This window comes from Platalea leucorodia, assembly GCF_965183815.1.
Source record: "Platalea leucorodia genome assembly, chromosome: 4".
NCBI classification, from domain to species: domain Eukaryota; kingdom Metazoa; phylum Chordata; class Aves; order Pelecaniformes; family Threskiornithidae; genus Platalea; species Platalea leucorodia.
Genome location: NC_138826.1, coordinates 75,051,021 through 75,067,870, shown reverse-complemented (window position 1 = coordinate 75,067,870; position 16,850 = coordinate 75,051,021). Strand labels below are relative to the sequence as shown.

The following is a 16,850-nucleotide window of genomic DNA, read 5'->3' as shown; positions in this document are numbered from 1 at the left end:
TAAGTCCAAAGTACCCAGATGCTTAGATCTATTTAGATGGCAGCAAGTCCTAGATGAGAAAAAGACAGACCCCCTAGATTAAAAAGCAACTCTACATACCATTAAGCACAATGACATTCAGAAGAGTTCTTAGTAGCATTCCCTTCTCGATCCAGGTATGACAGGAGAGAAAAGAAAAGGTGAGACAGACTACAGTCATACAGGATTAAAGATTTAGCTGCCGTTAAGTAAATGGCAGACAGACCAAAGACAGACTTTACAGATGCAACAAGTGATTGACCTTTATCGAAACAGTAAGGCACTAAGGAAAATTTTGCATGGCTGTGATAGACCAGGGAAAAAACACAAATACAAAAACCAAACTTCTGTAGAAGAAGTCTATTTTAATCCTTCAGACCTATGAAACAAGATTAGAATCAAGCAACTGATACTTTCTCTTGGCACTTTAAAAAACTTCAACCAAAAAGCATCACAAAAGCTGCTACAAAAATTAACTATACAGTAAAGGCTTAAGGTTAGTAGAAATTGGTCAGAAGACTGCAAGAGCAACAATATCTAATATGTCCAAAGGATATGTAGAAATCCAAAGGCACTGAATATATTTGGTAATGCCCTAGAAAAAGTTGGTGAACTGTGAAGTAACAGAAACCTTTGAGTGAATCCTGGCTGTCCTAGAGATGTCCTAATTTTAGTGCAGTGTATGAAAGTAGTATTTCATCCAGCAAGAAACTATTAACTATGGTTTATGTAAGATTTAGAGTAAATGACTCCTAGCTCTGCAGGCTGAGTTAAAATGTGTAAAAGCTGACAGGTAACATTAAAGTCACATTCATCAAATCCACAGAAAACTGACCTTCTAAGGAACCCAAGACATCAGCAAATGGCTTTGCAGCAACAGCTGACTCATTGATGATGCAAGATACTGAACAGATCTGACGATATAATTCATGGAAACTACTGGGTTCTAAGTGAAAGATACGTTTTTAGGAAATAAAGTGGGAAGATAAGAGACAACTGATGAAAAACTGCCTGGGATACATGAAGGTTAAAGTACTTCTATGTGTAAAAAATGAATGGTAAGTAGTACTAAATATCACCACAAAATATTATGGCATACGCTCATCTTGGACACTATATCCATTTCTGAAAATATTAAAACTAATTTAGAAACAGAGAGGATAAACAAAAACATTAACAACAAAGTAATGAACACTGCACAAAAAGTTAATTGGATGCTCGTTTATCTTAACCTAAGAACAGAAACACACACAAAACTAAAAGAGAACATTTAAAGCCAGCAGAAGGAAACATTCATTGCAGAACATTTTAATGCCCATGAAAACATCAGGATAAAATACAGTACCAAAATCAAAAGCTTAAAATAATTTAAAAAGAAAAAAAAAATTAAGGCACTTGTGGTAGGGTTTGTAGGGAGAGGCAACACCTTTTATGCCTACAACATAGTAGGATTAACCAGACACACTCTGACACATAAACACTTAAGTTCTTTACTTAAGAATATTCATAGTACATTAGGTTGAAAATAAACACTTGTAAGGATAAATTTTAATATTTCTGGACATAAAACCTCCCACAAACAATGGCACTGTCACAGTCTGCACCAGGAAGAGAGCATTGTCACACCACTGTAAAATCTCACCACCATTGTCAGCAGCCAGTGGGTAACCAGTAGGCAAGCCCATAGCAGACATAACTTTGGTGGTCTGAGAGGCTATTCTCCAGCCTTTATCCAGAAGTCATCTGTATCAGCAATACTGCGTCCTGCACGGATTCCCAAATGCCATGCAGTTTCCTCCCAAGAAGCCCCTATCTGTAGATGAACTGCAAGGACTACCGTTCCCTCATTCTGCAAGCTATAGGGAATCACAGGGGACTCCAAAATAGCAATACCAACTGCAGCAGCTACACCTGCCACCAAACGTTTCAAGTACACCCCTCACTGCCTATGATACCTGACTGGCACTTTCTTACACCCTCCAACATCAATTTGTACAGAAGGGTATCACCCCTTTACCCATGGGTAATGTGGCCACCCCACACGAATGCCTGCGTGCTCTTTTTAAATCACACCTTGACTTCTGTAGAATTGTCAAGTGCGGATTTGGTGGCTGAGTACAAGATGGAAAACCCTGCATGGCCTGCTGGATGTCCAGCATGGAGAGGATCTGCATGATCTGCTGCGCAGCATCTTGCGAAGGTGCTGACGGGCCAGCCCTCTGAAGCAGGACAGGGCATTCTCCTGTTTGCACACCCAGCCTGGACCTACTGCTCTCAGCTGGCCACAAGTTATAGCACACTAGACAAGTCCAAAACACTACCTACAATCCTACAGCTTCAGGTGGGACTTTTCGGGCTACTATACGCGACCTGAACAACCTAACACTCGTCAGGCCTTTTGTCTTATCATAGTCTTATCACAGAAGACAGATTTCTTATTTCTTATCATAGTCTTATCATAGAAGACAGATCTTTCTTTCCAGGCAAATCACTAATTAGGACCCTGAATCAACAACCAGCCCATACTTGTGTAAGGCATCTGGTGCAGTGTCACACCATCTCCCTTATCTCTCCCATCCTAGGAGGTGGAGCGCTGAATAGTACATCTGCTTTGCTGATGCTTTCCAAATAACTGCTTCCATTTCATCACGACACAGAAGGACTTCAGCGTGGACTCCTACTCTAGCTGACTTCCTGAAGACAGCTTGGTACACTTATCCATGCACTCTAGGACCCATTCCATACTTTCTCAAATACTGACATCCCCACCAACTTTCTTGACAGTATATAAAGCTTCCCCTAGTTAGTTCTGTAATAGTACATACAGGAAATAATTTTCTTTCCATTTGGAAAAACACTATTGGTTGCTCTTTGGGTACAGGCAGAACTGAAACAGCTGCTGTCATCAATGGCTATTATTTAATTATGTCTCATGCAGCAGATCTGCTCAGACATAGCCAAGCACTGTGCATAAATGAGGAGCTTACACTGCATGAATGATAATCATCTTGTAAGTAAAATACTGCTCAAGCAATTTCTCTTTCTTTTATGATAAATCCTCACACAGACCAGTATTAGCTTTTCTATTCCGTGAATCTTGTCCCTTATCACTTACACAAGCATAGAAATAGTCAATATTATCAAACCCAAAAAACTTGTTTCAAACATGACTATCCTGTACACACAGACCTTAATGCATATGTTGAGCACAAGATAACATAAAATCCTTAATATACCAAACCATATGTGGCAAGGTATATGCAACTTCCACATTGTAGGCTGCAACACCTCACATTTTGAGAATTTGCTTATACTTGATAACGATTAAATTCCACTCAAAATACAACATTCTGTACCTAATGCAAAGAAAAGCCACTTGATGCAAAATAACTTTATAAATTTAAAATCAAGAAATAATGGTGCAGTGTAAAAGCATGACAACATCTGCCTTTCAGAAACGGCATCATTTATTTATGTGACATTAGCAGATATCTTTTTAATGGTAACTGATCAGAACTCACAAGAAAATAAGCTTTTCGCTAAACAATTAACTATAAGGATTACTTTAATAAAAAAAAAATCAGCTATTCTCTTATGCAAACTAGGTAAAAAGCTGACCAATCCTTCAAATATCTATCAATACAGAGATATTAAACATCAAGTTATGAAAAGGAATTAAGTAGGTTTAAATGATAAACAGCAAATGTCAAATAGCCTAAAGATATTGAGAAACACTTAGACGATTACATTTAGAAAATACACATAAAGGTTTGTTTATAATGGGATGGCTGATTTACTTCACAAGCTAGTTTTGCAAACTTAGTTTAGGACTTAAAAAAAATCAAAACGAAACAAAACAAAACAAAAAAACATAGCTGCATAGCAAACAATTCTCTTTTGCAAATCTGTAAGTTACAAAAACAAACAGGAGAGAAAACTCAATTAACATTTTATAGAGCTCATTTCACTCCCAAATTTATATAAATGCATACCACCTCTTACATTTACTCTACAAAGGTGGGAGAGGGGAAGTTACCTGAGGGCAAGGTATTCAGACAAAAGGCCCCTATTCCTGGTGAAAGCAAGTGGTCAGTTGCCACGGCTTCTGAGAAGCTTCTGGTGCGCATTTTGGTAGTAAGGATATTCACAGCAAACCAATCTCCACCAGAGCCAGCTGGGATCGCTGCAGGGAACGGGACACAGGGGACACACAAGGGATCAAGTTCAAAGGGAAAAAGGAGTGATACAATAATGTAAGAGAGTTTTAGCTAAAGATAACTGCAGTTACAACAGTTTGTTACACATCATGACATTATAGAACTAAAAAGGAAACAGACGTGTGTAAAATGCTAGATTCCCATGAGAATATCCCTTGCTGTCTGATACTACAATACCACAGCCATGTTTAGATGAACAGCTTATGGAGAAAATTTTAATCATGCAGAAAAGATCTATATAATACAGCCAAGTGGTTTCAGAGATACTCCGTAAGCATATTTGGAATGTGAGAAGAAACGTAGCCCGGAGATGCAGCATAAGAGGTTATTATTTTATTTTGAAATGGGAGACAACTTTTCAGTTTTGTTTTGCCTAGCCTGAGATTTCTCAGCCCACATTATTTGTTCCTATTCACAGTTTCTCAACCTCATCTACTCAAAGTTCACACTAAAAAAACATGACTCTACAGACGTAAGGGAATGGGACTTCTTGGATTTTTTTCCTCTCCTGTTTCTTCTCATGAAAAGAGGAGAGAATGGAGAGATCTGAACCGGGTTAGCACCAGCTCCACAAAGGTGTACAGAAGAACTCCTGCAGGAGCTATCGGATTGAGAAACCTGGGTTCCCCTGCAAGCAGCCAAAACCTAAATACGTTGTGTAATTACTTGTTAGCAATTATTCTCATGATTTGCAAGGAATCTGTGAAACAAATCACCCATGGGTAAAGGGGTGATACCCAAATCACTTGCAGAAGCAAGCAGAAAATAAAACAAAGTACACTTTAACAGGCACCTCTCGCTCTGAAAGTTATTTAGTACATACTTTTATAATCCTTTCATATAAAAAAAAAAAACAAAAAACATCAAGGCTTCGGCAGGAGAAATACCAAATTTCAAAAAATGTAACTGTGGGCTTTTTTTTGAATCTTACAAACTCCATAATCATTTGAACATAAGACACAATTTTATTCCTCACAGGCTTTATTTAAATACCCTTTTTCCTGAGAGTGCTTCACACTAGCATATCAGCTACTTGAAAACAAAGTAATCTTCAACATCATCTTCATTCTGAAACTTACTTCCCAGTAAAACTATTCTGAGAGTCGTTTAAAGAAAACGACCACATACTATACAAGTAAAATGGTGTTGATTAATTCCTGTTGATTCTGCAAATGCTTTAATTTTTATTATGTATACGTAAGAGTTGTCCAACTTCAACAAAGCCTCAGGAGAACTTTAATTGTACAAATAAAATGCCTGCAGAATCAACATCCAGATTTATAATACATTTCAAAAATAATGTAAAACAAACTGAAAACTAGAAGTCAAATTCTGTGAGCTTTGTTAACCCAAATGCTACTGAAATCTTAAGAGATTGTTCTGAAATGTAACACAAGATTTAATATTAAGTCTTAATAAATGTAATGATTAAGAATTCTACCAGAAAACACATTATTGCTGGTTTATCTCCAAAATACCTTTATGATTTCATAACGCACCACAGCGATTTTAGTTTGGCCTTTTGGAAGACGTTCTGTTACAGAAGTTTAAAATGCAATACGATACTACTAACAAAAACAGAAGAAAGTGAATGTTTTTTATTTTTGTTGGAAAAAATCATTTATTGATTCCTTTATGCTCATCAGAACACTACCAGCACATTCACACAGACAAAAACTGTTGGCATGAAGTCTCCACTTAAATACAAAAAGTACTGTATTTCAAACGTAAGGGAATTTAAGAAATACAAGATTTAATAAAACTTTAAATTGCTCTTTCTCCTCGTTCTCTTCTGCTGTCTCAAGCAGTTCTGCTTTACTACCTGTCCTTTTTCAGACTCATTCTTTCACTAGGTGCGGCATTTGTTTTAGATAGACATTATGCTAATGCTTTCCGTAAGCATTCAGATTCAACACAGATTCATTCAGAACAACGTAGACAGTTATGTCTACATTGTGTTTTGCAACTTTCCCACATACTACACAAGCCAATAAAGTCAGTCACGTAGAATATGCTCTGTAAAATCTTCAGTACAAGCAAAGAGAGAAGCTGTTTTATGCTTAGTCTAGGAAAAGTACACAGTTTGTGTTCTTTGGCTGGCTAAAATAATTGGATAACTTCCATGAAACTGAAGTGACATAGAAGTGGAATACACAAAACTGAAAATAAGCAAAAATTCTACTTATTTTTCTACTAGCAGAAGTTTCAAAGTTCATCCAAAGAATTTTGGTCATTTAGTTACAGGAAGCAACGAGGCCATTCTGGCCAGATAAAGGTGTTACACTGGTAGATTCTAAAAGGAGTCACCTCAGATCTCACCAAACAGGCGTATCTTACTGGTATAAAAGCAGTGTGATGGGCAGGTCAAATATTTAGGTAGGATATGTATCAGTGAAGTTGTACCAGATGATGTAGTATACCACTGTTTACAGCAGGATCAGCTGATTCCTGATATCCATACAATTAGTATGCTATTCTTTGTAAAACCAATCTTCATATGCATTTTAGAATGATTTCCCAACTATGAGGTGAAAAAAATTGTCACAAAATTTACTGCAATTTTCTTCTATTGAAATCTTAGCATTTTCACATCTATTGCTTCAGGTGAGCAAAAGCAAAGGCCTAAGTTCACGCAGAACATTAACTAATGACACAGACTGAAAACAATTTGGGTTTCTGCCATACCAAACACTTCTAAACCTCTTACTGTTTTCTTTGTGAAAATAGCAAATAAGATTCAAGCAAAGAATGTAATTTTTTAAGATGAAGTATGTGTTATCATTGGTAAACTTAAGAGTTAACATCTAATTGAGATGAAGAATGTCATATTCAGTGGAGATACTTAACTCAAAGCAGAGGCAAAGCTTGTAAGCTTTCCTTCATGCTTCTGAAGACATATTTTGATAAACAAAACTGTTTTTCACAGAAAGGCAAGGATATTGCAGACACTTACACAGAAGACACAGTTAGACTGCTCATTTACTAGAAAAGGAATTTCAGTCAATGCTACTAAAAGCCAAAACCAAAACAGACCTGACAAACCCCTTATATAAGTCTGTGTCAGTAACACTCAAGCTCTGTCAGTACTTTGGATCCAAACAACCCAAGATTCAAACCCCTGTGATGGAGATGATCCCCTTATAACTACAGATAGTATAACAGCAACACTGCTGTGAACTTGCATAGTGCAATCTAGAGTCCTACTGGAAATCTTTAACACCATTGTTTTATACACTTGTCTACAAAGTCTAACTGAGGAAAAAGTAACGCTGAAGGGTATCTGCTATTGTCATAGCAGAGCAGTGCACAGAAAATCTTGCAATAAAAGGGGCTGTTCAACAAGAAATCTCTCACCCATGAAAACATGTAACAGCACATATGGAGACTCAACAGAAGTTTCAGTTCACTGGGGAAGACCTTGACAGCAAGAGTAAGTGATCCCAACACTACACGGAAGACTCCTAGGCACAGCGTCTCATTCCTGCCTTTGTAAAGGATAATGCCATTATCCAGATACTTGTTTCATTTTAGGCCATGTATATTATGAAATAAAGACACCACTATCCGCATTCACAAAAAACACACCTAACACAATATGGAACTGATAAAAATTCAAGCCTCTAAATGACAAACTCATCTCTTCAGCTTAGCAGAGAGCATTTAGTTCTATATCCTATGCCAAGCACCACGTAATCTGAAGAACAACAAAAAATGTATTTTGTTGCCCCCCCTTCCCTCCTTCTCATTTTCTTCCACAGCCTTGGAGAAGAGCAATGCGTGTTGAAGACAGAGGACATAGCTTATATTTTAAAAGTTTTTAAAAGACTGTGGGAAAGCCAAAAACTCATCGCCAGATCCTGACATAAAATACAAGCTTGTTACAATCTGAGTAAATAAGCTCTACTACCTTCACTGTTCTTAAGCTGTAACACAGCAAGAAGAAAAACCTTTTACAAAGGTGAAAAGTCATTTAGATACCAAAACTGTTCCAAAATGCAGTTTGCATCTTCCTCCTCTTCTTGTTCTCGGACCTTAAAGACTCATAGCTATGTAAAAATTTTCCCTAGCTAACAAACATAGAATGATAAGCCTCCTTCACCACACCAGTGTCCATATCAGTTCATCTAAAAGCACTGTAAACTGCTAAATGGAAACTACACTGCTGAATGACACGACACTTTTAAATTTGCATATACAGTATCTAGATAGCAAGAAAGCTGAAAATTTCTCACACATAAGTAACGGATATTGCAGCAATCTTCATGGCAAATATTGCTAAATTGATGATTTGAGGGAGCTGGACGAGATGACCTCCAGAGATCCCTTCCAACCTCAGCCATTCTGCGGTTTGTGGCAAAAAAGGGAAGTACTTCTCTGTAACTGAAGATACAAGTTCATATCTTCTATTTGTTCACTGAAGTACATATTAGATTTGGCTTTGTTCAAACACAAAGAGAATATAATCATCAAAAATGAAAGTAAATCGAGATAACAAGATAATTCTTGCCACTCTTCCTTTATTATATATGGACTTCTTCCAGTACATTTTAATCCTGCCACTAATACCTGGTTTGCTGAAGATGGCAAACAGGCATCAGTTTTGAGGAACTATGAAAACTGCAGAACAGGAACCAATATAGTAATAGAGCACAAAGTGAAAGTGTCCTTTGTCATCCTCTGTATGATAGCAAATTCCTTATATATTTGGCTCCACGCTGAAATAAAACAGTGTGTGAAGCCTACCTTAATCATGTACTTATAAAACATATTAAAGAAAATCCTGAAATAAAGAACAACATTATAATTTTTGTTGAAAAAACAAGTTCCTGAAATTTAACAAGCCACCATATTTACAGGTGCTTGTGTCACTTGAACTCTGTTTTCTTGTGTAACCAACTTCTGCAACCACTGAAGCACCAGTTCTGCAGGGAGAAAATATATTATCCGATCATGTGATTAACACCACCCATAATAAAGGGCTTAATAATAATACTGTCTATATTTTAAGTAGCAAACACACTCTTTTAATGTCAACATGGTGTGGATCGCGAGCCTTAACTTCAACCTGCAAACCTCAGATTGTTAGATATATCCCATAAGCTTTTTAAAAATGATGAAACTTGTCACAGTTATTTGACGTAGTCTTGTTGAATGAGCATTATCACATCACACAAGAAAGCAAACACAAACTTCTCAACATTAAAAAGTACTTAATTCTAATCTATTTATTTGAAAAAGTAGACAAAAACCAGCTCATGTTACTCATGCCCAGCTCCCAGGCACATTTCAGACTTTAACCTGTAGCACAGACTAAAGTTCACTTCTCTTTCAAGACAGCTTGCTAAATAGTAGTATAGGAAGTGAGCTGTACCAGTGAATTAAGTCCAGTGATTCCATGCACACTTCTGATTAGAAAACTGACTCAAGGCTGATGACATCTTCGTATTGCATTTCCATTCGCAAAGTGCTCAGTTATTTCCATGTGAAGACAAGATTTCTTCACCAGCATTCCTAGCTACAAAACTCATGAGTGGGGTGGAAGATAAAAATTGTTCTATTACTGCTTCATACATCATCTTTAGCAGATAAGATATCAAAGGATTTGGAATGAGAATTGTGTTTTCCCTGTGCATCATCAACAAATCAGTCAAATGACAACCTATCATTTCATTTTGCTTGATTTACTCTATTTATTAGCACTGATGAAAATAAACACCTTTCAGAAATACCACACAAAAACAGAATAAAGCATTTGGAAAAAATAAGCAAATAAGGGACCAATATTTCAGGTTAAATTTTTTAATTTATAAAAGTAAGCTCTGAAGAATAACAACGCTGTGGTACCGTGACAGATCAAGGACCTAATAGGTTTTTGTCTCTCTTTAGAAAATGGGAGAAATGTAACGTGGCTTTTTAAAATCGTATCAATCAGATTGTGTACTTTCTGCAGTTTTTCCATCTTCCAAGCACACGACATTGACAGCTACAAAATTTTACAGTAGGTTTTTTTCTGTTCGTTTTTTGTTTCAACCCACGAGGCACGTTAGATATGATCTCAGTCACGCAGAAAGCGCCGCGCTTATTTCATCCCTTCGCGTGCACCAGAACGCATCTCTTTGTCACCTGCGTGTGCAACAGCTCAGATGTCGCGACCAGACCTGCAAGGACACCCGCCGAGCTCCCTCACCGCCAGCCAGCAAGCGAACTGGGACGGCTTGTGTCAAGCCCCCCGCCGCCTCTGAACGACGACGGGGCCTGGGGTGTTCCCCCTTTCTTTTCCACGCTCCCCCTCGCACGCCTTCTCGCCGCCACCGGCGGCTCCGGGGGGCGCCCCCCGCCGAGGGGCTGCGCCGCCGCCGCCGCCGCCTCCCGGGGGCCGCGGGCCCGCTGACAGGGCAGCCCCCGCCCGGCTCGGCCCGGCTGGGCCCGGCTCGGCGGCGTGCGGCGGGGGCGAGCGCCGTCTGCCCGGCGGGGAGGCGACCGGCGCCCGGCGGTGACTCACTCGGTGGCTCCTTTCTGCGCCAGGCAGACCGAGCCCCCTCCTGCGCCCCCCCTGCGCCGCCGGGCACCGAGCGAGGGGGCTAGGGGCCATTTATGCGGCTGTCACGGCCGGGCAGCCCCCCACGGGCAGCCGGCCTCCCCCTCCACCTCCACCAGTCACCCCGAGGAGGCGGCTCCAGCTCCACCCTCCGCGGGCTGAATGAAGCCCGGTCCCCCCGCCCTGCGCCAGGCCCCGGGGGCCGCTCTCCGCCGGGAGTCGCGGGACCGGAGCTGCCGCCGCCGCCCCCCCGCACACCCCTCAGCCTGCCCGGGGCACGGCGCCCCACTGACCTGGAGAGATGCTTCAGGATCTGCTTCTTGATAATCCCCGCCATGCTGTCTGCCGGCCCGCGCCCCTCACGACGACCAGCCGGGACCGGGGACGTGCCTCATCCCTCCGCCTCCCCCTGCCCCTGCCCGAGGCGGGGAGACCGCCGGGAGCGGAGCCGCTGCCTCCGCCCGCGCTCACTCGGCGCCCGCCGCCATCTTGGCTGCAGCATCGCCTAGTGACGGGGGGCGGGGGCGGCGGCGGGGCGGTAGCGGGGAGGGCCGGGCCCGGAGCCACCGCCCCGCGCGGGGAGCGGCGGCCCCGGGCAGGCGGAGGCGGAGGCGGGGTAGGGGCGGCTCCTGCCCTCGCTCGCTCGCAGACCCTCTCCCCGCCGCAGCCGGCGTCCGTCTGGTCAGCGCCGCCGTGCACCCTCAGCGTCTGCCCGCCCCGGGCCGCACCGCCCGCCTTTCCTCCGCTCTCCTCCGCCTGCTGCTTCTTTCCTCCCTCCTCACCCTTCCCACCTCCAAAACTCTGAAAGTGTCTCCTTGCGTCCCCGCCCGGGCTCCATCCTCCTCCCGCCTGTGGCGCCTGTCCCCCCGGGGCCCGGCCTCCGCCTCCCCTTCACCCCCATGCGCCCAGCCCGCTCTCCCCCGAGTGACCGGTAGCGGCTGTTATTTTTGTTGAAAATCTGTTACAAAGTGCCACTAAAAGGTGTTATGTGTAACAACACGGACAAAATAAACCTGGTTCTAGTATGCAGCAAGACTTCCTCTTGATAAAATCCTTCGTTATCTATGCGCGTTAATACTTGGCATCAATACCTGCGTGTCATGCTCTTCCCAAGTGATCGGCAGAGCTCATTCACAGAAGCAATATTTAAAGTTACTTTAAGTTTTTCAGATAAACTCCATTACTCTAGCTCTTTCATAATACATTCACCCCAATTAGCCAAGTGAGACATTCATCCTTTTTATACCTCTGTTTTATAAGCAATATTCATTTCCAGCTACTAAAAGCAATCCTCATATTTGTTTCCATCTGGGATCCCCAAAATCATCGCAAAACGTTACGAGCCAGCGAACAACCCCAGAAGCAACAAATTCAACTCCCGTCTATTCTTCCAGAGGAAGGTGGAAGAGTTGTTCAGGCAGCAATCCCTGCCCGAACGGCCGCACGCCTTCTCCCGAGCCTGATCTTGGCCCAGCTGAAAGCCAGGACAGCTACTGCTCCTACAGCACCACACAAAAGGAACAAGGCCAGACAAAAAGAAGAAAAGCTTGCTGACAGAAACTTACAATGATACGGCAATAAATTCATATGTATATACACATATATAATATTTCCCTTAACCCAAACTTCTCAGCAATGACTCAAACCCACAGACTTGTAAAATCGGGTTGTTCCCCAGGTGCTTCCATTTCACTGGGTATCTGTGGCAAGTATAAAGCCTACAAGTTGTTTTAATTTTGAGAGAATAGCTTCTCACGCTGTAGCAAAATTTCCAAGTCAGTTAAAAAATAAATGTCTTGTATTAGTTTTGTTCATCTGGTAACCCCTTCTCTGGGGGTCCCTCATTCAGAGAAGCTATCTTGAAGAATTTCAGTGGTGGGTAACCAGGTACCCTAAATAGTAGTATTAACTGGAATAAGAAAAAAATTAACAATTCTAAAACTAACAAGCTTTTCAGATGTGACCTCTACATGAAGGATGGCTTGCTGCCTCTATAGTATAGTCTAGAGCTGCAGAGGAAAGACATCAGATACTATTTTCTTTGCTTCTCATATACATAACAGATTAATAATTTACATGCAATGAACCAAAACCCCAAGGACCTTAAAGTCAGAAATGTGAAGCAGTAACAGAAAAAATAGGTCAGGAGATGAACATTTTCAACTGATTTTTCCAAGCATTTAAAAATCAGTCAGTTGTGTAATACTGACCTCATTATATTCTTTAAAGAGATTTATAAAGTGGAATGAGCTGTGTATGAAGCTAACACTTCTATTCCTGTTTTAAGTTCAATTTTCTCAACCAGAAAAAACTCTACCAGTATCTTGGAGAAACGATGTTCATCATAATGACGGATCAGCTTCTCATCAAGAAAGAAAATACGAGGGGCAAGGAAAGCAGGACCCATGCTGTGCGTTCCTTTCAAGTGTCCTGCAAGCATAGCTCTGGCAGAAAAGGGAAAGTCCAGAGGCTTTTCACTGACATGAGAACTGGAAACCAGAAGTATTCCTGTCTGGCAGGAGTGATCTGAATCGTGACCTCATGTTTTCCCCCATCTCCTGGAGCACACTGAATGGAGGAACGGAGGAAAATGCACAGACCAACATCCCCCCCACCCCAGGGAATTAGAAGGGCATGTGATAAGGAGCCCAGCTTATCCCTTGGTTCGAGCAGAGTATCTGACACTTCTTTTTAGAGCCTGATGCAAATTAATATCAGGATATCCCCAGACTACGTTTATTAAGACTTTGGACTGATTGATTCTCCAAATCACAGTTGCATGTTTGCCAGCAGATGAATTTCTGCTAGCATATTCATGATAATTAGACCACTGCTGTGTGAAAATGGCGCTTGACACGAAGTCCCAAAGACTGACTCCTGCTCTGAACAGAGGAAGACAACCATTTGTGAAGAACCTTGTGGGAGTGTCATCAGCTGTCACCTTAATATGAAAACCACAAAGAGGAAAGAGTGGCTTAGCCTTCCTGACTGCTTTGCACTTATAAACACTGCTATGTAGGAGTTCTTCATCTAGCAGCCAAGGCTATTTCCTCTTCATTTACCAAAATGACTCCCCACCCAGTGAGAAGAAACTGTGTCACAGGAGAAGAAAAGGGGCGGCTGTAGTGGCAGATCATCACCTGTATTGCCATGGGTCCTGCTGATCTGGACCCTGCTGATCTGGACCCTGACCCACCAACTTTCCCTGTTGACTTCAGAACTGCCCAGTCACCATAGCCCTGCCTGGTGATCCCTGGGCTGTGTCTGGCCCTTGTTCGCCCCACCAGACCTGATCCTAACCCTGACTTGAGGCTTGACTTACGTGCTTGACCTCAGACGTGCTTCATCATCACACACTTGCCTGATGACCCGGGCTCTGGGCTGCCCTCCCACCCCTGCCTGCCTTGCTCCCTGGCTGGAGGTGGTGGGGCAGGCCCTGGCTGGCAAGGTTCTGCCCTGCTGGCCACAGTAGCCCCCTCAGCTCCAGGCTTCCCTCCTTCACGGAGCAGCTGGCACTCATGTCACCAAGGAAGAACCCTACTTGTGAGTGCATCCAGGATACTGAAATGAACTCAAAGAATAATTTTGGCTTGTATTTACCACAGGTAATTTCAAGGGCCTATTTGTGAACTCTTTCAATTCAACAGAAGACCCAAGAACCCAAGGATGTACAAAGTTTCCCATCAGGCAGTCATCTCACCCACCAGCCTGCCCTTCACCATCACCTAAATAAGGAAAGGTGCATGGAGCTCAGTTTACGGATGTTAAGACCAGGATAATGCCCCCCCATATCAGGGTCAAAGAATGCAATAACTTCTTCCTCAAGGATAACTTTCTTTGGATTCACTAAACAACTTGCAAATTCTGTAGTTGGCACCATTCAATCATTCTGAGGCTGCACATTCCCACAGAGCAGGGCAAATAAGCAGCTGGGTGCTTTGCATAGGGTGTGCAGATGGAGTTTGACTTTTTGTGTGGTCATGTGGATTCCTTAACTGTAAAAACTGGAATGGAGTTGAGAGGGAAAAAAAAAACCAAACAAAAACAACTAGAGCCCAAGTGACTTGAGAAGCATGAAGGTCACAGAATTATCAAAAAATATTTGTTGTTTTTCCCATTAAATAAAGCAGTGGGAAATGTGGAAAAAGAACAAATAAAATGTGCCCTAAGAAGTTCTGATTTAGTTTCAGTGAGTGCTCTGTTTCATACTTGCAGCATGAGAAATTTGGCATGGCTTCATATGGATAATGCAAAAGATAATGGTCTGTCTTCAAATGCAGACGTGCAAGGCTTAAGTAGTCTGACAGACCATTACTCAAAGTTAAAGAGCATCACAAAATATCAATTCTAAGCTACCGTAAGAGGCAATGTACGAAGTTTACTACCACGTGGGCATTTGAAAGTCCTATTTATGTGTCCTTGCTATCACCTTGCCTTTGTTAGGTACTCTGCCAACAACAACAGAAAGTATTATCAGAAGCTTCATTGCAATATATGGGTGAATATGTAAACAAACTCAATAAATACGTATGTGAGTTGCCCTTAGTTAGCAATGACAGTACATATACCAACTTCAGTTCTGAGAGATTTTAAATATTTATGTATATGAACCACTACACATAAATCTAAGTGAACTGTTAAAAGCCTGGCACTTGTCCTGTAGGTCCCTCCCCCCAAAAAAACCCCAAAAGTAACTGAATTCAATACAAGTCACTGAATGATAACAGATGAAGTCTCGTAGAACTGGAGCTAGTATCTAGAAGAGAAAAAGTAAGTAATTAAATTCTGGCTTTCACTTTTATTTTCACAAGGTAGAAGTTAGCAATAGCTATAATGATTTTTTGTGTCTAAAGTATTCTTCTAAGAACTTTATGTTATTAATAAAAGGATAAAGTAAAAACGATGTGATTGTAAGAGTAATAATTTACGTTTCTCTGTAACACTGTGAATACCTAAGCATTTGTCACAATTCTATGTTTTGTGTATTCTGGGTTTTAATCACAAAACCAAAATCTACTATTAGTATACCTGTCGGTGGGCAAAGAAGGAGAACAACCAATACTTTACAGTGTTCTTTGAAAGAATCCAGAAACTCCTGAACTAGAAAAACAGGCTTTTGATAATTCCTGTGACCTCTCCTCAAGAACCAAAGAATGCATCTGCTAGCGCAGGGATTAAGGATACTGTCCTTAAGATACTGACAAGCACGTAAAGAGGATTGGTCTAAAATCAGATTGCTGTGCATTCTGCTGAACATCCTGGCTTATGGACAGACATTTGATATTTGTTAGGGTAAAGAGTCATCATACAGAGTAGCAGTTATTTTTAAGTTCTGGTATTTCTGGGAAAGCCAATTACATACAGATACAAAACTGTAATGCACTTTCTCTTTTATTGGATAACAACAAATATACTAGTGATGGTAAGTAAAAAATATAAATAAAGCAAAATTCATCATAAAGACAAGTGCAAGATCCTGCACCTGAGACAACATAACCAAAGAGCCCAGTCATGGCTCAGATCTGTGTGGCAGGGGAGCCGCCTTGCTGAAAGGGACCCGAGGGCCTGGTGGACAGCAAGCTGAACGGGGGGCTGCAGTGAACCGCTGCAGCAACAAGGGCAAATCAGATCCTGGGCTGCATCCACAGGGGCATTGCTAGCAGACAGAGAGAGAGAGAGAGAGAGAGGATCATCCCACTCTGCTCAGCGCTTGTCAGGCCACACCGGAGTACTGTGTCCATTTCTGGTCCCCACAATTCAAAAAAGATGCGGACAGACTGGAGAGGGTCGAAATGAAGGCCATGAAGATGATCAAAGGGCTGGAGAACCTGCCCTGTGAGGAAAGACCGAAGGAGTTACATCTTTTCTCCCTGGAGAGGGCTCAGGGGGGAACCTCATCACAGTATTCCAGTACTTAAAAGGGTGGCTACGAAGAAGATGGAGGCTCTCTCTTCACAAGAAGACAAGGTACAAGTGGCACCGGGAGAGGTTTCATCTTGATATAAAGAACTTTTTTTATAGCAAGAATAATCAATCACTGAAACAACCTCCCCAGGGATGTGGTAGTCCCCATTGCT

At 41.8% G+C, this 16,850-nt stretch overlaps 1 protein-coding gene across 1 annotated transcript in view; it reads right to left on the bottom strand.

Moving 5' to 3' along the window:
- Positions 1-11,208, bottom strand: part of BLTP3B (bridge-like lipid transfer protein family member 3B) — a 58,481-nt gene extending 47,273 nt beyond the window's left edge. The window contains exon 1 of the mRNA XM_082309711.1: positions 11,067-11,208. Coding sequence (XP_082165837.1) covers positions 11,067-11,110 — 44 coding nt within the window. The 5' untranslated portion in view covers positions 11,111-11,208. The remainder of the gene's footprint in view (positions 1-11,066) is intronic.
- Positions 11,209-16,850: the final 5,642 nt, after the last annotated feature.